Source organism: Salvelinus namaycush, chromosome 36 (assembly GCF_016432855.1).
Source record: "Salvelinus namaycush isolate Seneca chromosome 36, SaNama_1.0, whole genome shotgun sequence".
Lineage (NCBI taxonomy): Eukaryota > Metazoa > Chordata > Actinopteri > Salmoniformes > Salmonidae > Salvelinus > Salvelinus namaycush.
This window is the reverse complement of record NC_052342.1, coordinates 18,989,074-19,014,261: the sequence shown is the minus strand read 5'-3', so window position 1 is coordinate 19,014,261 and position 25,188 is coordinate 18,989,074. Positions and strand designations below refer to the sequence as shown.

Below are 25,188 nucleotides of genomic sequence, written 5' to 3'. Positions count from 1 at the left end.
AAGGGGGAAGGGTATTCATTATTTCGAGTCGTTTATGCTTGGCACCAGTGTGGGCAACAAAACAGCTAGATGTTACGTAATTATTAATCAGAAGAAAAATTATGAATTTTATATTTGTATCGATTTTTAACAAAACGGGTGTATTTTAATATATATATATATTTAAAAAATATATACAAAAAAAAAGGTAATATATCAACCATAGAGGCACATCTTGAGGAGAACTGAACCTAACCACCGTGTATATATCGAGAAGTAAAGAAACATCTCTTTTGATATAGGTTTCAAGGCGTGGAAAGTGCGAGAAAACAGCAACCACACTCATCCGGCCTGTGCTGCTCTGAGAAGCCAGGAGCTGGAGTTTGAAGCTGTAAAATACTCGCTATGGCGGTAAACTTGGACAAGGAAGCGTACTACCGCCGAATCAAGCGATTATATGGCAATTGGAAGGTAATTAGCACGATATAAATATTTGTATATCAAACTAGTAAAAGCATGTTCTGGATGCTGGCACGGCGGGGAGCCACGTTTTTAAAGTGCGTTTTTTGACTTAGTTTTCAGCATGAGTGAGTGCCGTGGTTGGTTTTGTTGCTACAGTAGCGCAAACAGCAATGATACATTTGATTATATAGACTTACATGTAGTTATGAAACACTTGTAGATTGAATACATTCAGGAGACATTACACATCCTAAAAATGATAGTTACAACATGGCCACTTATTATGCATTGTATATTATCCACGAAGCAGGCTGTTAACGTTAGCTATGCTAATATATAGTTAACTAGCTAACCAGCCATATCTGGCACTTTGTGGAACGACCACTTTAGCTCGTTGCCAGTCCAGCAAAATATTAATTCATTCTGAAGATGCACATCTAGAATTGGCACCAAAATACGTTGTCAGAAAGTACCATGGAATGTTTTGACAGAAATTGCTAACTATGTGCCTCTTGTCCACATAACTAACATCAAAGTTTGACATTTTCAAGCTAGCATGCTACTGTAGCTAACTAGCTTAACATCGCGCCAAGCAGGCAGTGATTTGTTGCATGCACTTTTTTCTTTTGAGGGCGCAAGGATTGATCTCATCATCTGCATTTGAATGCCAACCAGTAGTTCACTAGCAACTTTCTCTCAATCTTCATTGAGATATAGCAATATATATATAGTTATCACCTTTAGCTAACATGTTCTTAACTGGTTAGCTAACTTTCCATGTATTCATACTTATCACCTGCACTCAAAAAGAACAAGCAACGTGTCGACCACAACTGTGGCTAACTGTACCTTTTTGCTCACTGGTTGACCTAGCTTGAACAATGTGAAACATTTCTATGTTAATCAACAAGTATCTATTTTTTTCTCTATTAGAAAGGAGAAGATGAGTTTGGCAAAGTGGATGCCATGGTGGTCTCCGTTGGGGTGGACGAAGAGATAGTGTATGCCAAATCCACTGCCCTGCAGGTAAAACCAGTGGACTTAACCCTATCCAGGAGTTAATCCTGACTGAGCTCATCAGGGAAAACTGTGTGCACATTTACAAGTACAGTGCATTTGGAAAGTATTCAGACTCCTTGACTTTTTCCACATTTTGTTACATTACCCTTATTCTAAAATTGATTTTTTTTAAATTCTCCCCTCAATCTACACACTACCCCATAATGACAAAGCCAAAACAGGTGTAGGAATGTTTGCAAATGTAAAAACTGAACACATTTACATAAGTATTCAGACCCTTTTCTCAGTACTTTGTTAGAGAACCTTTGGCAGCGATTACAGCCTCAAGTCTTCTTGGGTATGATGCTACAGGCTTGGCACACCTGTATTTGGGGAGTTTCTCCCATTCTGCTTTGCAGATCTTCAAGCTCTATCAGGTTGGATGGGGAGCATTGCTGCACAGCTATTTTACGGTCTCTCTGGATCGGGTTCAAGTCCGAGCTCTGGCTGGGCCACTTAAGGACATTCAGAGACTTGTCCCGAAGCCTCTCCTGTGTTGTCTTGGCTATGTGCATAGAGTTGTTGTCCTGTTGGAAGGTGAACCTTCACCCCAGTCTGAGAACCTGCTCCAGAGCGCTCAGGACTTCATCAAGGATATCTCTGTACTTTTCTCCGTTCATCTTTCCCTTGATCCTGACTGGTCTCCCCGTCCCTGCCGCTGAAAAATATCCCCACATCATGATGCTGCCACCACCATGCCTAACCATAGGGATGGTGCCAGGTTTCCACCAGACATGATGCTTGGCATTCAGACCAAAGAGTTCAATCTTGATTTCATAAGAACAGTGAATCTTGTTTCTCATGGTCTGAGAGTCCTTTAGGTGCATTTTGGGAAACTCCAAGTGGGCTGTCGTGCCGTTTACTGAGGCGTGTCTTCCGTCTGGCCACCACCATAAAGGCCTGATTGGTGGAGTGCTGCAGAAATGGTTGTCCTCCTGGAATGTTCTCCCATCGCCACAGAGGAACTCTGGAGCTCTGTCAGAGTGACCATCGGGTTCTTGGTCATCGCCCACACCAAGGCCCTTCTCCCCCGATTGCGCAGTCTGGCTGGGGCGGCCAGCTCTAGGAAGTCTTGGTGGCTCCAAACTTCTTCCATTTAAGAACGGATGCCAGCATGTTCTTGGGGACCTTCAATGCTGCAGACAATTTTTGGGACCCTTCCCCAGATCTGTGCTTCAACACAATTCCTTCGACCTCATGGCTTTCTTTTTGCTCTGACATGCACTGTCAACTGTGGGACCTTTTTATATAGACAGGTGTGTGCCTTTCCAAATCACATCCAATCAAGTTGTAGAAACATCTCAAGGATGATCAATAGAAATAGGATGCACCTAAGTTCAATTTAGAGTCATAGCAAAGGGTCTGAATATTTACGTAAAAAGGTATTTCAGTTTTTTACTGTTTTTGCTTTGTGTTGATTGAGGGTTACATTTTTTAATATCCATTTTAGAATAAGGTTGTTACGTAACAAAGGGGGGAAGGTGGTCAGAATGCACTGTATGTGTTATGGCTTCTGTACTGAAGAAACCTCGGTAGTTTACACTCCAGCATAAGCATATTGCATGGAGTAATTCATATACCCTCTCATCCTTCCTCTCCAGACATGGCTGTTTGGTTATGAGCTGACAGACACCATCATGGTGTTCTGTGAGTCTAAGATCATCTTCCTGGCCAGCAAAAAGAAGGTGGAGTTCCTTAAACAGGTGGCTGTAACCAAGGGCAATGAGAACGCCAACGGGGTTCCACCAATCACACTGCTCGTCAGGGAAAAGGTAAGCGTTGATTGGTAGACTCGGGATGTTCTATCCCTGATTCACTTTCAATGCGTATTCTCACATTTCAGTACAGTACTTTAATGTGTGTGGCACAAGAAGTTGGTGTGAATGTTGTTTGAAAGAGTGTGTGTGAGTGCATGCACTCATGTCAATGTGTTTGAGCTGAAGGATAATGCTTTAACACCCCTCAGAACGAGAGCAACAAGGTTAACTTTGAGAAGATGGTGGAGGCGATCAGGGCCAGTAGGGAGGGCAAGACTGTGGGTGTGTTCAGCAAGGACAAGTTCCCCGGCGAGTACATGAAGAGCTGGAACGACATGATCACTGCCGAGGGCCTGGAGAAGGTGAGCGACAGGAGGAATGTGGGAAAAGAGGGACTGGGGGAGGAAGGAAGGAGGGAGGGGTGAGATGGGTTGATAGTAAAATATTATTGTTTCCATGTGGTGTCAATTTGCAGAATGGTGGGTAGCTGGTGTCTGTCTGTGGCGGGAGGCAGTCTTGCATTAAAAAGAGACCCGCATGTAGCTAGTTATTGGTCTGCAACAGGTCACAATCCTTATGGGCTCTCCCAGTCTCCATCTCTCCTGCTCTCTTACCTTCCCCCAGGTGGACATCAGTGCGGTGGTAGCCTACACCATTGCCGTGAAGGAGGATGGGGAACTGGCTCTGATGAGGAAGGCTGCTGCCGTCACCAGCGACGTCTACTCCAAGTTCTTCAAGGAGCGGGTCATGGAGATCGTGGACGCAGACGAGGTAGGCTTTGTAGTCACGCTCATTATCCACTCCTACAATGCCTGTAGACAGGTGCAACATCCCAGCAATCACATTCATATGATATAGCCATCTTGGAAAGCCACTGTTGTCATTCAGACAGGTGCAGTCAAATTGGGCCAGACTGACCCACTACCAATTTAAGATCTAGACTGTATGTCCAAATAGTTTTGAATCATCTAATTTTGTCCCCAAGATGACAAAGCATTGTTTCCTGAATGTGTTCTCTCCTCTGTTCCCTAACAGAAGGTGCGCCACAGTAAGCTTGCTGAGTCTGTGGAGAAGGCCATCGAGGAGAAGAAGTACCTGGGGGGAGCAGACCCCTCCACAGTCGAGATGTGTTACCCCCCCATTATTCAGAGTGGGGGCAACTACAGCCTCAAGTTCAGTGTCGTCAGGTAAACAGCTGCTTCCTGTTATGTTCATGTTTTAAGTATCCCTATATTTCTGTTATTATGGTGCTATCACTCTGTTATTAGTGCGCCTGCACAGGAGTCTCAGTTGATGGACCTGTCCTGAGTGTGATGGTGACGATGTACTGTGGTAGTACGGTGAAGTAAACGTTGTTCAACTGGAACCTAGTCGTTGTCATTTTGAGTTAACACTTCCATGGCTACGTCTTCAGCGACCGTCCCCACTGATGTATATTTTTTTAACCTAGTTTCAGTGCTCAACCTACATGCAAAACAATAAAAATAATTAACAGGTTAATCCAAAATGTGACCCATTTTGATGATAAAGACCAACTTCTTTCTGTATCACGCATACAGTACCTGTCACAGCAGACTCATTTATAAGACGTTATAACACCTTTTTTATAACGCCGCTATAACTCTTCAGCGATAAGAACCACATGCACTTTGGGGCCATCACGTGTGCCATGGGGATCCGCTACAAATCGTACTGCTCCAACCTGGTCCGGACCCTGATGGTGGACCCCCCACAGGAGATGCAGGACAACTACAGCTTCCTACTGCAGGTGGAAGAGGAACTACTCAAAGAGCTCAAACACGGTGAGGGATGGAAGGGAGATGCAGGGTGTTTGTGTTTACGGGGTAGAGTACACATGATTTATGTAACCTGACTTTATTTCAATTTTTTTCTCTTACCTTGTTCTCTGTAGGTGTAAAGATCTGCGACGTGTACAATGCTGTGTTGGACTACGTCAAGAAGGAGAAGCCTGACCTGGCGGCCAAATTCACCAAGAACCTAGGGTAGGACATACACACTTACCTTCTCACACACATGGCCTCGTATTGATTATTAGGCTTGGGCGGTAATCCAGATTGTCATACCTTCGTACTGACCTTGTGCCATTCTGGGATATTCTGTAATACTGGCAATGAACACAAAGGACACTATTTTCAAACCCCACTGATCCTCTTCAATCCGAAGATTAGCTATGCTAACAAGTACATGTAAAATCCCATAGAGAATGATAACTTAATGCTAACGAGCGCATTGCGTACATTTTATACAGTCTCTGACCTAGAGTATTTGCAGTCTAATAAAAAGCATGAGCTGGCGCACACCCCAAAAATGTTGGTAGATGTGCTGACTAACGGCGGGTCAGCTGTAGGCTATGTGGTCAGCTGTAGGCTATGTGGTCAGCTGTAGGCTATGTGGTCAGCTGTAGGCTATGTGGTCAGCTGTAGGCTATGTGGTCAGCTGTAGGCTATGTGGTCAGCTGTAGGCTATGTGGTCAGCTGTAGGCTATGTGGTCAGCTGTAGGCTATGTGGTCAGCTGTAGGCTATGTGGTCAGCTGTAGGCTATGTGGTCAGCTGTAGGCTATGTGGTCAGCTGTAGGCTATGTGGTCAGCTGTAGGCTATGTGGTCAGCTGTAGGCTATGTGGTCAGCTGTAGGCTATGTGGTCAGCTGTAGGGTGTGCCGCCTTCAAGATCACCCTGAATCTCAGTGCAAGAGGCGTCACTGCAGTACCTGGTTTGAATCCAGGCTGCAGCAAATCCGGCTCTGATTGGGAGTCCCATAAGGCGGCGTACAATTGGCCCAGCATCGTCTGGGATAGGCCGTCATTGTAAATAAGAATTTGTTCTTAACTGACTTGCCTAGTTCAATAATACAAATTTAAAGAAGGCACAGTGATGCGGACACGTTGGTGGTTTACCCAATAAATTACTGGGAGCTTGTATAAGTAACTCAAAAATGCTACTTAGTTTGCTGCACTCACACAACAAATATTAGACAGCAAGGCTCTTGATCCAGGAAGTGATTCTCTGCTGATACCAACTCAAGCTTGATTTTGGAAGAAGCTAACCACTTAGCTAGATAGCTAACTAGCTACTAAATTGTCAAAGCAAATGCACAACTGTAGAGCAATTAGCACATTTTAGATAGTTATAAGATATCTACACCTAAACAAAAATATAAACGCAGGATGTAAAGTGTTGGTCTCGTTTTTCATGAGCTGAAATAAAAGATCCTAGAAATGTTCCATATGCACAAAAATCTTATTTGTCTCTAGTTTTGTGCAGCAATTTGTTTACATTTGACTGCAGGTATTTACTTAAAGATATACAAACTTATTTTTTTTAAACTTAAAAGAAATAAATTCAACGGTGTTGGAAAATACCATCCCGTGGCTATTTTCAAACAGGGTGGGAAATGTACATTTGGTCCACCAGCCACAGTAGCTGGTGAATGCCCTTATTTTACCATCCACATTTTATTCTGAAAGAAATTATAGTGAAGATTAATCACAGAACACAGTACCTGCTTTCACCACTAGGTTTGATATTTTCTCTTCCAGAGCTGACACTCATAAAATAAAATAAAAATTACAGTTTTTAACATGGGTTTTGTATTAAGGGAATAAAAAAAGAAAATACTGCTCCCAAATGTTCTGTGTGACCACCTGCCAATCTGGCTGGTAAATACAGTATTACGGTAAACTGCCCAAGCCTATTGAGAATAGAGTATGTATCATGTGTTGATTTTGTGCGTCCCCTCTCCCTGCTGTAGGTTTGCCATGGGAATAGAGTTCAGAGAGGGTTCCCTGGTCCTGAACAGTAAGAACCAGTACAAACTGAAGAAAGGTGAGCACTCAAGTCACTATAGTGTTTTACTGAATATAAGTAGGATACTTTGTAGACATGGTATTTTGTGTCTCATACAGAGGCCATTTTAAATGGTGTGTAGAGCGGACACTTTCATAACTGTGTGTTGCGTGTGTGTGTTTTACAGGCATGGTACTGAGCATCAGCCTGGGTTTCGCTGACCTGGTGAATAAGGAGGGGAAGAAGGAGGAGCAGAAGAAATACGCCCTGTTCATAGGAGACTCCGTACAGATCAACGAGGTAGGAGATAGGAAGGGCAGGGGATGGAAGGATGAGGGAGGGCAGGGGATATATTTCAAACTTTTTTAACAAAGTGACTGTCAAACATAGTTTTCTATCAATCACATTTGGGTTGTTGTATTAGCTCAGTGATGGCAGTAAAGAAACACTTAAAATGTATATCTTGAAGGATGATCCAGCGACAGTTCTCACTCCGGTCAAGAAGAAGATAAAGAACGTCGGAATCTTCCTAAAGGTACGAAAGATGGCCGCCGTCTCTCTGCTTCTTGATTCACTCTGTCCCTCACAAACCCTGAAAGATGCATATCTATTTAAAATATTTTAATGTTTTAGGGCTCTATGTCCTCGTAACTGTTTATATTTAAGCAACAAGGCCTGTGATATATTGTCTGATATACACACAGCTGAAATGCTGTTTCAGCCAATCAGCATCCAGGACCAAAACTATCCAGTTTAGCCCCCTCCCCCCCAAAAATACGATTTGTTTCTTCTTGACAGAACGATGAGGAGGAGGATGATGAGGAAGATGCTGATGATGCAGAGGAACTACTGGGAAAGGGAGCGCGTGGACAAGCTTTACTCCAGGACAGGACTAGGGTGTGTGTGTGTCGTCCGTGTGTGTGCTTGAGAGAAATTCACTATACTTACACCATCTCAGTTTCTGTGTATGAGATTAAACGCTGTCTTTTTGATTGGTCAGAATGTGAGAAACTGTTATTTGTTTGGTCAGAATGAGATGACGGCGGAGGAGAAGAGGCGGGCTCACCAGAAGGAGCTGGCCAATCAGGTGAACGAGGAGGCCAAGAGACGTCTGACAGAACAGAAAGGAGAGCAACAGGTCCAGAAGTGAGTGAACGAGGGGGAAAGAAGAGGAGGAGATGGGATGATGGTATAATAATTGGAGGGAGATGGGAGACCAGAATGAGAGGAGGCTGGTAATAGTTAACTTCTCTGGGATATGTGGGACGCTAACGTCCCACTTGGCTAAAAGCCAGTAAAAATGCAGAGCGCCAAATTCAAATAAATTACTATAAAAATCTAACTTTCATGAAATCATAAATGAAAGATACCAAATTAAAGCTACACTTGTTGTGAATCCAGCCAACATGTCAGAATTCAAATAGGCTTTACGACGAAAGCACACGAAATGATTATGTTAGGTCAGAGCCAAGTCACAGAAGAACACAGCCATTTTTCCGGTCAAAGAGAGGAGTAACAAAAAGCAGAAATAGAGATAAAATTAATCACTAACCTTTGATGATCTTCATCAGATGACACTCATAGGACTTCATGTTACACAATACATGTATGTTTTGTTCGGTAAAGTTCATATTTATATCCAAAAATCTTAGTTTAGGCGGGACGCTACTGTCTCACTTGGCCAAAAGCCAGAGAAAATGCAGAGCGCCAAATTCAAATAAATTACTATAAAAATCTAACTTTCATTAAATCACACATGAAAGATACCAAATTAAAGCTACACTGGTTGTGAATCCAGCCAACATGTCAGAATTCAAATAGGCTTCTCGGCGAAAGCAAACGATGCTATTATCTGAGGATAGCAACAGAGTAAACAAAGAGAGAGAAGCATATTTCAACCCTGCAGGCGCGACACAAAATGCAGAAATAAAAATATAAATCATGCCTTACATTTGACGAGCTTCTGTTGTTGGCACTCCAATATGTCCCATAAACATCACAAATGGTCCTTTTGTTCGATTAATTCCGTTGATATATATCCAAAATGTCCATTTATTTGGCGCGTTTGATCCAGAAAAACACCGGTTTCAACTTGTGCAACGTGACTACAAAATATCTCAAAAGTTACCTGTAAACTTTGCCAAAACATTTCAAACTACTTTTGTAAAACAACTTTAGGTATTTTTTTTATTTTTTATTTTTTTTTCTCTCCCTTTTTCTCCCCAATTTTCGTGGTATCCAATCGCTAGTAATTACAATCTTGTCTCATCGCTACAACTCCCGTACGGGCTCGGGAGAGACGAAGGTCGAAAGCCGTGCGTCCTCCGAAGCACAACCCAACCAAGCCGCACTGCTTCTTAACACAGCGCGCCTCCAACCCGGAAGCCAGCTGCACCAATGTGTCGGAGGAAACACCGTGCACCTGGCCCCCTTGGTTAGCGCGCACTGCGCCCGGCCCGCCACAGGAGTCGCTGGAGCGCGATGAGACAAGGATATCCCTACCGGCCAAACCCTCCCTAACCCGGGCGACGCTAGGCCAATTGTGCGTCGCCCCACGGACCCCCCGGTCGCGGCCGGCTGCGACAGAGCCTGGGCGCGAACCCAGAGACTCTGGTGGCGCAGCTAGCACTGCGATGCAGTGCCCTAGACCACTGCGCCACCCGGGAGGCCCACTTTAGGTATTTTCTAACGTAAATAATTGATAAAATTGAAGATGGGATGATCTGTGTTCAATATAGGATTAAAACAAACTGTAGCTAGCTTTCTGGTCATGCGCCTCTAACAAACAGTACACGTTAAGTGACCCTCGTTCTGGATGGCCGTACTTCTTCATTACACAAAGGAAAAAACCTCAACCAATTTCCAAAGACTGTTGACATCCAGTGGAAGCGGTAGGAACTGCAAGAAGGTCAATTAGAAATCTGGATTCCCAATGAAAATCCATTGAAAAGAGTGACCTCAAAAAAAAAAAAAAAATCTGAATGGTTTGTCCTCGGGGTTTCGCCTGCTAAATAAGTTGTTATACTCAGACATGATTCAAACCGTTTTAGAAACTTCAGAGTGTTTTCTATCCAAATCTACTAATAATATGCATATCTTATCTTCTGGGGATGAGTAGCTGGCAGTTGAATTTGGGTATGCTTTTCATCCAAATGTGAAAATGCTGCCCCCTATCCTAGAGAAGTTAAAGGAGTGGAATGGAACAGAGGAGGAGAGTTGGTAGAATCTACATGATTGGGGAGAGGTGGAAGAACGAGAGAGAATTATGTTGATATTTATAGTATTATGTTTGTCTAAATGATGTTTCGTAGAAAACAACTAGAACAGATACATTTACATGATTAAATAATTCCGGATTTCACTCACTCCCTATGTTTATGTAGATGGTCTTTCCAAAAATGTTTGACGTCACCAATGAATTAAATGCAGTATTTCCTTCTCTCTCTTCTAGGTCAAGAAAGTCCAATGTCTCCTACAAGAACGGCTCTCAGATGCCTCGAGAGAAAGATGTTCGAGACATGAAGATTTTCATTGACAAGAAATATGAGACGGTTGTCATGCCTGTCTTCGGTATTGCCACCCCTTTCCATATCGCTACCATCAAGGTACCTCACACACACACACAGACACTAATCACAATTTGACCAAATTTAAGACTATACCTATCTTAGGAAAAAATGTTACATTGCTGTGTCCCTCTGTCTGTCTAGAACATCAGTTCGTCGGTGGAAGGAGACTGGACGTACCTGAGGATAAACTTCTATGTTCCCGGCAGCTCTCTGGGACGCAACGAGGGCAACATCTTCCCCAACCCTGATGCCACCTTTGTCAAAGAAATGTGAGAGGAAATGTGTCTGTGACTGAGTGCCCATGTACTGCATGTTTCACTGTTGTCAAATATCAAGCAGATGGACTGATAGTCCGTGTGTGTGCTGTATCCATCTTTATCCACCTGCTGCTGTGTCTGACGTTGCTCATACCCCCCCACCCTCAGTACGTACCGGGCGTCGAACCTCAAGGCGCCTGGCGACCCAACGGTCCCGTCCACTAACCTCCAGAACGCCTTCCGCATCATCAAGGAAGTGCAGAAGCGCTATAAGACCCGGGAGGCTGAGGAGAAGGAGAAGGAGGGCATCGTCAAGCAGGACTCGCTGGTCATCAACCTGAACCGCTCCAACCCCAAACTCAAAGACCTCTACATCAGACCCAACATCGCCCAGAAGAGGATGCAGGGGTCGCTGGAGGCCCATACCAACGGTGAGGAAAGGGTTCCATTAACAAGGAATTGAGAGAGGAGTGGAGGAACGAACAGAGGGGAAAGAGAGAAATGGTTGAGTTTCATCCCAGATCACAGGATTGCTGTAAAGACTATAAGAATGCTGTGTATTCTCAATCAACATTTGTCATATTAGCTGACTCTTTTATCCAGAGTGACTTAGTGCATTCATCTGAAGATGGCTAGGTGAGACAACTGCATATCAGTCGTAGTAAGCAAATTTTTCTCTAAAAAGTAAGCAAAGTGGGGTGTAGTAGGACAAAAAAAGTGTCCCTCCAGCCTCAACGAACCTGGTAAACATGTATGTCTATCCAGGACAGAACCTGGTAAATAACATGTCTGTCTGTCCAGGTTTCCGTTTCACGTCCGTCCGTGGGGACAAAGTGGACATTCTCTACAACAACATTAAACACTCCCTCTTCCAGCCCTGTGACGGAGAAATGATCATCGTACTGCACTTCCACCTCAAGGTGTGTGTAACCTTAGGCTAAGTACAAGATGTCTGACTTTCTATGCGTTGGTAATCAAGCTGTGGGTATTTGGGTCTATGCTTTCCCCTGTGGCACTTGGCGTGGTCTTGATTTAGTTTAGATGTATTTGTGCGTCCATTTTGACTTATCCCACCCCTCTTGTCCTCCATCAGAACGCCATCATGTTTGGTAAGAAGCGTCACACAGACGTGCAGTTCTACACAGAGGTAAATATGAATTTAAATGAATTTGTTATCCTATGTTTTATCTTACCGTAATAAATTGTCTCATCCTACCTTATCTCCTCTTAGGTGGGCGAGATCACCACAGACCTGGGCAAGCACCAGCACATGCACGACCGCGACGACCTGTACGCCGAGCAGATGGAGAGGGAGATGAGACACAAGCTCAAGTCTGCCTTCAAGAACTTCATCGAGAAGGTGGAGACCCTCACCAAGGAGGCGCTGGAGTTCGAAGTGCCCTTCCGAGACCTCGGGTATGAGGGGGGGGGGGGGGGGTATGGACAGGGTAAGGGTTAGGGCATTTTGGGCGTGTGTATTATGGGAGGAAGAGGCGGGGGGTGGAGGGATGGATGGATGGATGGAGTGATGCAGAGGGAAGGAGGAGAGGGATATGGACAAGGTAAGGGTTAGGACATTTTGGGCGTGTGTATTATGGGAGGAAGAGGCGGGGGGTGGAGGGAGGGGTGGATGGATGGATGGAGGAGTGATGGAGAGGGATATGGACATGGTAAGGGTTAGGACATTTTGAGAAAGTGTGTGAGTATTTAAAGGAAACATTTTGTATACTTTTTGTGCCTCTGAGCGTTGTTATATTGATTCCCGTGGACATTTCATGTTTTAATGTGTATCTGAGCGATGGCCGAGTTTTGCATCATATGATGGGTGACTCTTTCCTTTTAAGCACGGAGTTGGGTGTTCAATAATGAACTGTATGAAACTGTTGAAGTTAATGTTAGAGGACATTACTGTGTGTTCAGGTTCCAGGGCGCACCCTACAGGAGTACCTGTCTGCTGCAGCCCACCTCCAGTTCCCTGTGTAACACCACTGAATGGGTGAGTGCCTACTAGTGCTGTTACTGCTCCCGCTGCTAGTACTGTTACTGCTCCCACTGCTAGTGCTGTTACTGCTCCCGCTGCTAGTGCTGTTACTGCTCCCGCTGCTAGTGCTGTTACTGCTCCCGCTGCTAGTGCTGTTACTGCTCCCGCTGCTAGTTCTGTTACTGCTCCCGCTGCTAGTGCTGTTACTGCTCCCGCTGCTAGTGCTGTTACTGCTCCCGCTGCTAGTGCTGTTACTGCTCCCGCTGCTAGTGCTGTTACTGCTCCCGCCGCTAGTGCTGTTACTGCTCCCGCCGCTAGTGCTGTTACTGCTCCCGCCGCTAGTGCTGTTACTGCTCCCGCCGCTAGTGCTGTTACTGCTCCCGCCGCTAGTGCTGTTACTGCTCCCGCCGCTAGTGCTGTTACTGCTCCCGCCGCTAGTGCTGTTACTGCTCCCGCTGCTAGTATTAGTGCTACACATTAATACTAGTGTTACTACTACTACTACTACTAGTTTTAATTTTATTTAACCAGGAAGGGCTCATTGAGATTTAAAATCGCTTTTTCAAGAGTGTCCTGGCCAAGATAGGCAGCGCCAAGTCATTACAAAAATTACAGACAAACAACATGAAAAACTACAAGTAATCTAGTAAAAACCATAGAATTCACAAGAGTATAACAAAATCAAAAACAGCAAATTAAAAACATTGACAGGTCAGGGAATCAGTCTCAAGATCATTCATCAGTGATTTAAAAATACCAATCGGGACAAGTTATTCCAGTCTAAAAGTATTTTGTAAGGCGTTCCAAGACGATGGCGCAGAGTACATAAAAGCCCTTTTACCGAATTCAGTTCGGATATTTGGAACAGTTAGCAGGATAAAGTCCAGCGAACGAAGAGAGTACCCACCACATTTCTGAACAATAAAAATGCCCAAATAAAAAGGTAGTAAACCCCAAATGGCTTTATAAATAAAAGTATACCAGTGACTGAGCCTACGAGTGACTAGAGGCCAGCCAACCCTGGTATACAAAGTGCAGTGGTGCGTAAGGGTTTTGCAGTTTAAAATAAATCTCAAAGTGCCATGGTAAAGGGTGTCAATTGATCTCAAACACTGAGCGGAAGCATTCATATATAAAATATCCCCATAGTCTAGTAAAGGCATAAATGTAGCTGATTACTAGCCTCCTTCTGGCTTCAAAAGAAAAACAGGCCTTATTCCTAAAATAAAATCCCAATTTCAGCTTCAATTTTTTTGTAAGTTGTTGAATATGCAATATAAATTAGAGGCCATCATGAATTAAAATAACAAGATATTTGAGGTTACAACCTCAATCTCCTTGCCCTGACAGGTAGTAATAGGTGAAAGGTTCAGAGGTCTATTTCTTGCTTTAGAAAACACCATTAGTTTAGTTTTGTCAGTATTGAGGATAAGCTTCAATTGACACAAGGTATGTTGAACAGTATAAAAAGCAGTTTGCAAGTTCTGGAAAGCTTTTGTAAAAGACGAGGCACAACCGTAAATAACAGTATCATCAGCATAAAAATGAAGTTGCGCATTTTGGATATTTTTGTCTAAATCATTTATATAAATAGTGAATAAGAGGACCAAGTACAGAGCCTTGGGGCACACCATTAAAGACAGACAATTTAACAGACATAAGCCCATCAAATTGAGTGCAATCAGACAGATAGTTGGCAAACCATGCAACTGCATGCCTGACAGACCTACACTCGACAATCTCTGCCTTAGTATAGCATGATCAACTGTATCAAAAGCCTTAGAGAGATCAATAAAAAGTGAGACACAGTGCTGTTTTTTTGTCAAGGGCTTCAGTGATATCATTTAAAACCTTCATGGCTGCTGTAATTGTTCTATGCTTCTTCCTGAAGACAGATTGGTACATTGATAAAATAGAGTTAGTAAATAAACTCTTTTAGCTGTTCACTCACAAGGGTTTCAAGTATTTTCACCAGGGGTGACAGCTTTGAGATTGGCCTATAATTATTTAAAAGAGTTGGATCTCCCCCTTTCAAAAGTGGTAGGATAAATGCTGATTTTCGGGAATTTCATTACATTCCAGGGTTAGATTGAACGGATATGTAAGTACTGGTGTTACTACTACTAGTACTGGTGTTACTACTACTACTACTGCTACTACTAGTACTGGTGTTACTACTACTACTACTAGTACTGGTGTTACTACTACTACTACTAGTACTGGTGTTACTACTACTACTAGTACTGGTGTTACTACTAGTACTGGTGTTACTACTACTAGTAGTACTGGTGTTACTACTACTGGTGTTACTACTACTAGTAGTACTGGTGTTACTACTACTACTAGTACTGGTGTTAATACTACTGGTACTGATGTTACTACTACTAGTACTGGTGTTACTACTACTAGTAGTACTGGTGTTACTACTACTACTAGTAGTACTGGTGTTACTACTACTACTACTACTACTAGTAGTACTGGTGTTACTACTACTACTACTACTACTACTAGTAGTACTGGTGTTACTACTACTACTACTACTACTAGTAGTACTGGTGTTACTACTACTACTACTACTACTAGTAGTACTGGTGTTACTACTACTACTACTACTACTAGTAGTACTGGTGTTACTACTACTACTACTACTACTACTAGTAGTAGTACTGGTGTTACTACTACTACTAGTAGTAGTACTGGTGTTACTAGTACTGGTGTTACTACTACTACTACTAGTAGTACTGGTGTTACTAGTACTACTAGTAGTACTGGTGTTACTAGTACTACTAGTAGTACTGGTGTTACTAGTACTACTACTACTACTACTGGTGTTACTACTACTAGTACTACTACTGGCGTTACTACTACTACTACTACTACTATTAGTACTGGCGTTACTACTACTAGTACTACTACTTGCATTACTACTACTACTGGCACTGGTGTTACTACTACTACTACTGGTGTTACTACTACTAGTACTGGTGTTACTACTACTAGTGTTACTACTACTACTACTGGCGTTACTACTACTACTGGTGTTACTACTACTACTACTACTAGTAGTACTGGTGTTACTACTACTACTACTACTACTACTAGTAGTACTGGTGTTACTACTACTACTACTACTACTACTACTAGTACTGGTGTTAATACTACTGGTACTGATGTTACTACTACTAGTACTGGTGTTACTACTACTAGTAGTACTGGTGTTACTACTACTACTAGTAGTACTGGTGTTACTACTACTACTAGTAGTACTGGTGTTACTACTACTACTAGTAGTACTGGTGTTACTACTACTACTAGTAGTACTGGTGTTACTACTACTACTACTACTACTAGTAGTACTGGTGTTACTACTACTACTACTACTACTACTAGTAGTACTGGTGTTACTACTACTACTACTACTACTACTAGTAGTACTGGTGTTACTACTACTACTACTACTAGTAGTAACTACTACTACTAGTAGTAGTACTGGTGTTACTAGTACTGGTGTTACTACTACTACTACTACTAGTAGTACTGGTGTTACTAGTACTACTAGTAGTACTGGTGTTACTAGTACTACTAGTAGTACTGGTGTTACTAGTACTACTAGTAGTACTGGTGTTACTAGTACTACTAGTAGTACTGGTGTTACTAGTACTACTAGTAGTAGTACTGGTGTTACTAGTACTACTAGTAGTAGTACTGGTGTTACTACTACTACTACTAGTAGTAGTACTGGTGTTACTACTACTGGCGTTACTACTACTAGTACTACTACTGGCGTTACTACTACTATTAGTACTGGCGTTACTACTACTAGTACTACTACTTGCATTACTACTACTACTGGCACTGGTGTTACTACTACTAGTGTTACTACTACTACTACTGGCGTTACTACTACTACTGGTGTTACTACTACTACTACTACTGGTGTTACTACTACTACTACTACTGGTGTTACTACTACTACTACTACTAGTAGTACTGGTGTTACTACTACTAGTAGTACTGGTGTTACTACTACTACTACTAGTAGTACTGGTGTTACTACTACTACTACTAGTAGTACTGGTGTTACTACTACTACTACTAGTAGTACTGGTGTTACTACTACTACTACTAGTAGTACTGGTGTTACTACTACTACTACTAGTAGTACTGGTGTTACTACTACTACTACTAGTAGTACTGGTGTTACTACTACTACTAGTAGTAGTACTGGTGTTACTACTACTACTAGTAGTAGTACTGGTGTTACTACTACTACTAGTAGTAGTACTGGTGTTACTACTACTACTAGTAGTAGTACTGGTGTTACTACTACTACTAGTAGTACTGGTGTTACTACTACTACTAGTAGTACTGGTGTTACTACTACTACTAGTAGTAGTGCTGGTGTTACTACTAGTAGTAGTGCTGGTGTTACTACTAGTATTGGTGTTACTACTAGTACTGGTGTTACTAGTACTGGTGTTACTACTGCTACTGCTAGTACTGGTGTTACTGCTAGTACTGGTGTTACTACTAGTACTGCTAGTACTGGTGTTACTACTAGTACTGCTAGTACTGGTGTTACTGCTAGTACTGGTGTTACTACTAGTACTGCTAGTACTGGTGTTACTACTAGTACTGCTAGTACTGGTGTTACTGCTAGTACTGGTGTTACTGCTAGTACTGGTGTTACTGCTAGTACTGGTGTTACTGCTAGTACTGGTGTTACTGCTAGTACTGGTGTTACTGCTAGTACTGGTGTTACTGCTAGTACTGGTGTTACTGCTAGTACTGGTGTTACTGCTAGTACTGGTGTTACTGCTAGTACTGGTGTTACTGCTAGTACTGCTAGTACTGCTAGTACTGGTGTTACTGCTAGTACTGCTAGTACTGGTGTTACTGCTAGTACTGCTAGTACTGGTGTTACTACTAGTACTGGTGTTACTACTAGTACTGCTAGTACTGGTGTTACTACTAGTACTGCTAGTACTGGTGTTACTACTAGTACTGCTAGTACTGGTGTTACTACTAGTACTGCTAGTACTGGTGTTACTACTAGTACTGCTAGTACTGGTGTTACTACTAGTACTGCTAGTACTGGTGTTACTACTAGTACTGCTAGTACTGGTGTTACTACTAGTACTGCTAGTACTGGTGTTACTACTAGTACTGCTAGTACTGGTGTTACTACTAGTACTGCTAGTACTGGTGTTACTACTAGTACTGCTAGTACTGGTGTTACTACTAGTACTGCTAGTACTGGTGTTACTACTAGTACTGCTAGTACTGGTGTTACTACTAGTACTGCTAGTACTGGTGTTACTACTAGTACTGCTAGTACTGGTGTTACTACTAGTACTGCTAGTACTGGTGTTACTACTAGTACTGCTAGTACTGGTGTTACTACTAGTACTGCTAGTACTGGTGTTACTACTAGTACTGCTAGTACTGGTGTTACTACTAGTACTGGTGTTGCTACTACTAGTACTACTAGTACTGGTGTTGCTACTGCTAGTACTGCTAGTACTGGTGTTGCTACTACTAGTACTGGTGTTGCTACTGCTAGTACTGCTAGTACTGGTGTTGCTACTACTAGTACTGGTGTTACTACTACTGGTGTTACTACTACTAGTACTGGTGTTACTACTAGTACTGCTAGTACTGGTGTTACTACTAGTACTGGTGTTGCTACTACTAGTACTGCTAGTACTGGTGTTGCTACTGCTAGTACTGCTAGTACTGGTGTTGCTACTACTAGTAGTACTGGTGTTGCTACTACTAGTAGTACTGGTGTTGCTACTAGTACTACTACTAGTACTGGTGTTACTACTACTAGTACTGGTGTTACTACTACTGGTGTTACTACTACTAGTACTGGTGTTACTACTACTAGTACTGGTGTTACTACTACTAGTACTGGTGTTACTACTACTAGTACTGGTGTTACTACTACTAGTACTGGTGTTACTACTAGTACTACTGGTGTTGCTACTACTAGTACTACTAGTACTGGTGTTGCTACTGCTAGTACTGCTAGTACTGGTGTTGCTACTACTAGTACTGGTGTTACTACTACTGGTGTTACTACTACTAGTACTGGTGTTACTACTACTAGTACTGGTGTTACTACTACTAGTACTGGTGTTACTACTAGTACTGCTAGTACTGGTGTTGCTACTGCTAGTACTGCTAGTACTGGTGTTGCTACTACTAGTAGTACTGGTGTTGCTACTACTAGTAGTACTGGTGTTGCTACTAGTACTACTACTAGTACTGGTGTTACTACTACTAGTACTGGTGTTACTACTACTGGTGTTACTACTACTAGTACTGGTGTTACTACTACTAGTACTGGTGTTACTACTACTAGTACTGGTGTTACTACTACTAGTACTGGTGTTACTACTACTAGTACTGGTGTTACTACTAGTACTACTGGTGTTGCTACTGCTAGTACTGGTGTTGCTACTGCTAGTACTGGTGTTACTACTACTGCTAGTACTGGTGTTACTGCTAGTACTGGTGTTACTGCTAGTACTGGTGTTACTACTACTACTAGTAGTACTGGTGTTACTAGTAGTACTAGTGTTACTAGTAGTACTAGTGTTACTAGTAGTACTGGTGTTACTAGTAGTACTGGTGTTACTAGTAGTACTGGTGTTACTACTACTACTACTACTACTACTACTAGTAGTACTGGTGTTACTGCTACTACTGGTGTTACTACTACTACTGGTGTTACTAGTAGTACTGGTGTTACTACTAGTACTGGTGTTACTACTACTACTACTAGTACTGGTGTTACTACTACTAGTACTGGTGTTACTACTACTACTAGTACTGGTGTTACTACTACTACTAGTACTGGTACTACTACTACTACTAGTACTGGTGTTACTACTACTACTACTACTACTACTAGTACTGGTGTTACTACTACTACTACTACTACTACTACTGGTGTTACTACTACTAGTGTTACTACTACTGGCGTTACTACTACTAGTGTTACTACTACTAGTGTTACTACTACTGGCGTTACTACTACTAGTGTTACTACTACTAGTGTTACTACTACTAGTGTTACTACTACTGGCGTTACTACTACTGGCGTTACTACTACTGGCGTTACTACTACTACTACTGGCGTTACTACTACTAGTGTTACTACTACTACTAGTGTTACTACTACTGGCGTTACTACTACTACTACTACTGGCGTTACTACTAGTACTACTACTACTAGTGTTACTACTACTACTACTACTGGCGTTACTACTACTAGTGTTACTACTACTACTAGTGTTACTACTACTACTACTGGCGTTACTACTACTATTACTGGCGTTACTACTACTAGTACTGGTGTTACTACTACTGCTACTACTACTACTACTGGCGTTACTACTACTACTAGGTTTACTACTACTACTACTACTAGGTTTACTACTACTACTACTACTACTAGGTTTACTACTACTACTACTAGTGTTACTACTACTACTACTACTACTAGTGTTACTACTACTACTACTACTAGTGTTACTACTACTACTACTACTGGCGTTACTACTACTACTACTGGCGTTACTACTACTACTACTACTGGCGTTACTACTACTACTACTACTGGCGTTACTACTACTACTACCTCTAGTGTTACTACTACTACTACTACTGGCGTTACTACTACTATTACTGGCGTTACTACTACTACTACTACTAGTACTGGTGTTACTACTACTGCTACTACTACTACTACTGGCGTTACTACTACTACTAGGTTTACTACTACTACTACTACTAGGTTTACTACTACTACTACTACTAGGTTTACTACTACTACTACTAGGTTTACTACTACTACTACTAGTGTTACTACTACTACTACTACTAGTGTTACTACTACTACTACTACTAGTGTTACTACTACTACTACTACTAGTGTTACTACTACTACTACTACTGGCGTTACTACTACTACTACTACTGGCGTTACTACTACTACTACTACTGGCGTTACTACTACTACTACTTCTAGTGTTACTACTACTACTACTACTGGCGTTACTACTAGTGTTACTACTACTACTAGTGTTACTACTACTAGTGTTACTACTACTACTAGTACTAGTACTGGTGTTACTACTACTGCTACTACTACTACTGGCGTTACTAGTACTACTACTGGCGTTACTACTACTGGCGTTACTACTACTACTACTACTACTACTACTACTGGCGTCACTACTAATACTACTGGCGTTACTACTACTACTACTACTAGTGTTACTACTACTGGTGTTACTACTACTACTAGTACTGGTGTTACTACTACTAGTACTGCTAGTGTTACTGCTAGTAGTACTACACCTTCACTGATATAGCCAGCAGCACTGCTTGCTTACTCCCATGTGTTTTAAACCAAGCTAGGCCTTGAGGCAGATATTTTACTACAGATCTAATAATATAATCCTCAGTAGGTTAAAAGGGACATGCTCTCAGCAGTGTACTATGTTTTCATTCCTTCCTCTCTCCTTCCCCAGCCTCCGTTCGTGGTGACTCTGGATGAGGTGGAGCTGGTGCATTTTGAGCGTGTTCAGTTCCACCTGAAGAACTTTGACGTGGTCATCGTCTACAAGGACTACAGCAAGAAGGTCACCATGATCAACGCCGTGCCCGTCAACTCACTGGACCCCATCAAGGAGTGGCTCAAGTAAGTACATAAATTAACCTAGACCGGTTTTTCTGACTAGATTACTAATCTACTGCCTTTCCTCAAAGTCCCACCCACAGTGATTGACAGGTCTGAAACCCTACCAACTCTGACTCACAAACATCCTGCCCCCTCTGAAAATTCCACCCACAGTGATTGAGGAGGCCAAACTCTTAAAGTGTTAGTTCACCCAAATTACAAAATGACATTGGTTTCCTTATCCTAGGTGTCGACAGCAGCAGATCCAATAATATACATCATTTAAAGAACAAGCATTGTGGCAATTCATATTTTGCAGTAAAACTAAATTACTTTTAATTTCATTAGAACAGGTTTAATGTTAAAGGTTCTCTTACTTAGAAAATAGTCCTGATCATGTAGGTCTTGGCCTAGACGATATCCATAACAAGTAACACACTGAATGCATACATTTTCATTCATTTTAATTGTAGTCTTTCTACAACTCGTATTACCAATCTGGGAGGTAAAGTTAAAGTATTTCATAATGTAGCTGTGCATTTCGGATGGAATCAAGGCATTAGAATGTACCAGAGGCCACCACAAATGGACCTTGTTCTGCCCCCCAAAAATTCAGGGGACATACCCCCTGGCTTTACTGAAAACACGGATTAATCTATCAACTTATTAGCCAGTCAGTCAACTCACTCGACCCCATCAAGGAGTGACTCAAGTCGACTGGATCCGTGTGGCTCAGATGGTAGTGTGGCACTCTCAACGCTGAAGTCGTGGGTTTGATTTCAGATTGTGCAACCGATATACGAAAATGTAAGCACATCTGTAAAACGCTCTGGATTAACTGTCTGCTAAATGTCATATAGCCATCAACCAATCACTTTGTGGATTTTGTCTCCTCCTTTTTAACTGTGAATTTGTTTTTGGGGGGGGGGAAGGAATTAGATTTTAAATTGTGTTTTAGTAGAGTTTTACGAAGTGTTGCTCCTCAAAAGAAATAAATACTTTAAAAAACTGTCTCGCTCTCCTCTCTGTCCTCCTCACTCGCTCTCCACCCCACCTCTCTCACTCTCCAGTTCCTGTGATATCAAGTACACAGAGGGGGTCCAGTCTCTGAACTGGACTAAGATCATGAAGACTATAGTGGATGATCCAGAGGGCTTCTTTGAACAGGGGGGCTGGTCTTTCTTAGACCCGGAGAGTGAGGTGAGGGCTGCGTGTGTGTGCTATTATTGCAAGATAGAAAACATCATTTTAATACTAAGTTGTTGGACAAATGTATTTTTCTCTCTCCATCTGTCTCAGGGGGAAGGAGCAGAGGATGACTCTGAGTCGGGGGAAGACGGGACATTTAACCCCTCGGCAGACGAGAGTGAGGTAGAGGAGGAAGACAGTGATGAAGATTATGACTCAGAGAGCGAGGACTCCGGTAATGGTAACAAGTCATGTTGAGACACACACACACACACATACAAATATACAGAGACTTAGTAGTGTGTGTGCGTGTGTATTTCAGACTACAGTGCGTCGCTGGGCAGTGAAGAGGAGAGCGGTAAAGACTGGGATGAGTTGGAAGAGGAGGCCAGGAAAGGTGAGTCTACTCTACATTCTCCCCAAGGAGGGAAAAGGCTAGCTTACCATCCCTGAAGCAAGAGGTACCATCGCTTGCTGGTCCATGGTATAGAAACACTGGAAAATAATACAACTTTGTTATCCAATGTGAATTGGAACTTCTTCACTGACCTATGACAGTTTTGTCCCTGTGTGTTTTGATAATGAGACACTTTGTGTAATGTGAAATCAGTTTCAAATGTTTTGGTATTGAGTGTCTGTCTCGTGCCTCCACTCCTAGCCGACAAAGAGTCTCACTATGAGGACGCGGAGGAGACCTCGTCGGCTAAGAGGAAGGGTCGCTCGTCAGCCCCGCCTCCCAGTGCCAAGAAGAAACGGCGTCACTGAATGACACCCACCACCAGACTGTCTCACCTACGCACACACTGCCAAAAACATTGTTGATTCAATCCCCCGCTCTAATTCATCTTTGCTCTGTCACTTCCCTTCGTCTTTCTCTCATACGCAAACACACACACACGCTATACGATCTGTATATAGAGGTAGTAGCACCCCCGTGCGTTTGTATTAGACCGTGAGTGTCGTGATTAAATGGGCATATCGTACCTGACGATAGACGGTTCATTCCTCCCTCCATTCCTTTGGCAACTCACTCCCCTGTTTCCAACGGCCAGGTGTGTGTGTGTGTTGGAAGGGTTTTAATTGCAAACTACTGTTTTTCTGTTAAATTGTTTCTAAACCAATATAGTAAGCAGTGATGATGCAGTATCTTCTAAGCATTTTTATAAGATTTAGTGACAACAAATAATCTTCCATTCCTCCTTTCTACTGTTCTATCCTTCTTGGACATAGTTTATTTGTTGAGCGATTAATATGTTGGGAGGGGGGGCAGAGCCGATATCAATATTCCGTTTTTTTAATGGGGGTTTGTACAGACTGACTGACGCTCAAGAACCTCACAATGTCTCTCATTTCCCCACCGCTTTCCTCCATCTTTCTGTTAATCCTGGATAGGTAGACTGTTGAATTGTTAATTAAAAATCCTGATTTTTTTTTTTTTTGTAATAAAATTCAAAAATAGTGGTTATTTTGTCTTTTTCATTCATTTAAGTGTCACTGTCAATGCTACCTATTAATAACTGAGATTGATTAACCATTCTCTGTGCTACAGTGTTCACTTCTGAGTTGGTCTAGCATGTAGTCTAGTTGGTCTAGCATCTAGTTGGTCTAGCATCTAGTCTTCTGTTATTTTGTATGAGAATAACTTAATTTTTATATAGCTCTTTGAATACAAGTAACAAAGTGCTTCATAAAATAATGAACTGAAAGTACTAACAAATAAACACATGACCGGAGGAAGGAGAATGTTTTCTGGCTATCATCTCTGCCAGTAACCAGTTAAGTAACAACAATTGACAGGTGGTATGAGGGGAAACTAAGAATGGGACCAGAAAGTCAAATCTAAACTAAAGGAAAATATACCCATCCTTAAGTCTTTAGGCCACAATGAGCTCCACAGACACAGAGGGGGTTAAATAACTTTTGGTGCAACTGAAGGTACACTACATGACCAAAAGTATGTGGACACCTGGTAGTCGAACATCTCATTCCAAAATCATGGGCATTAATATGGACTTGGTTCCCCCTTTGTTGCTGTAACAGCCTCTACTCTTCTGGGAAGGATTTCTACTAGATGTTGGACCATTCCTGAGGGGACTTGCTTCCATTCAGCCACAAGAGCATTAGAGAGATTGGGGTAATTAGGTCTGGCTCGCAATCGGCGTTCCAATTCATCCCTAAGGTGTTCGATGGGGTTGAGGTCAGGGCTCTGCAGGACAGTCAAGTTCTTTCACACTGATCTCGACAAACCATTTCTGTATGGATCTCGCTTTGCGCACAGGGGTTATTGTCATGCTGAAACAGGAAAGGGCCTGCCACAAAGTTGAAAGCACAGAATAGTCTAGAAGGTCATTGTATGCTGTAGTGTTAAGATTTCCCTTCACTGGAACTAAGGGGCCTAGCCCGAACCATGAAAAACAGCCCCAAACGTATTCTTCCATC

General features: G+C 42.4%; 1 protein-coding gene across 2 annotated transcripts; it reads left to right on the top strand.

The window, feature by feature from the left end:
* The first annotated feature begins 22 nt into the window (after nt 1-22).
* On the top strand, nt 23-24,214 carry LOC120030180 (FACT complex subunit SPT16-like). Of its 2 annotated transcripts, none has more exons than XM_038975526.1 (26): nt 23-187; nt 282-450; nt 1,375-1,467; nt 3,102-3,272; nt 3,467-3,619; nt 3,882-4,028; nt 4,293-4,444; nt 4,887-5,059; nt 5,170-5,260; nt 7,028-7,101; nt 7,250-7,362; nt 7,532-7,597; nt 7,861-7,959; nt 8,093-8,208; nt 10,514-10,667; nt 10,773-10,900; nt 11,057-11,319; nt 11,690-11,808; nt 11,982-12,035; nt 12,120-12,304; nt 12,809-12,884; nt 21,413-21,582; nt 22,632-22,761; nt 22,861-22,984; nt 23,072-23,146; nt 23,408-24,214. In XM_038975526.1, exons 2-26 carry the CDS (start codon nt 385-387, stop codon nt 23,512-23,514), a joined length of 3,099 nt encoding a protein of 1,032 aa, XP_038831454.1. In that variant the 5' UTR covers nt 23-187; nt 282-384; the 3' UTR covers nt 23,515-24,214. The 2 variants fall into 2 exon arrangements, with proteins under 2 accessions (XP_038831454.1, XP_038831453.1); XM_038975525.1 differs by having other exon boundaries at nt 24-187; nt 22,861-22,990.
* Nucleotides 24,215-25,188: the final 974 nt, after the last annotated feature.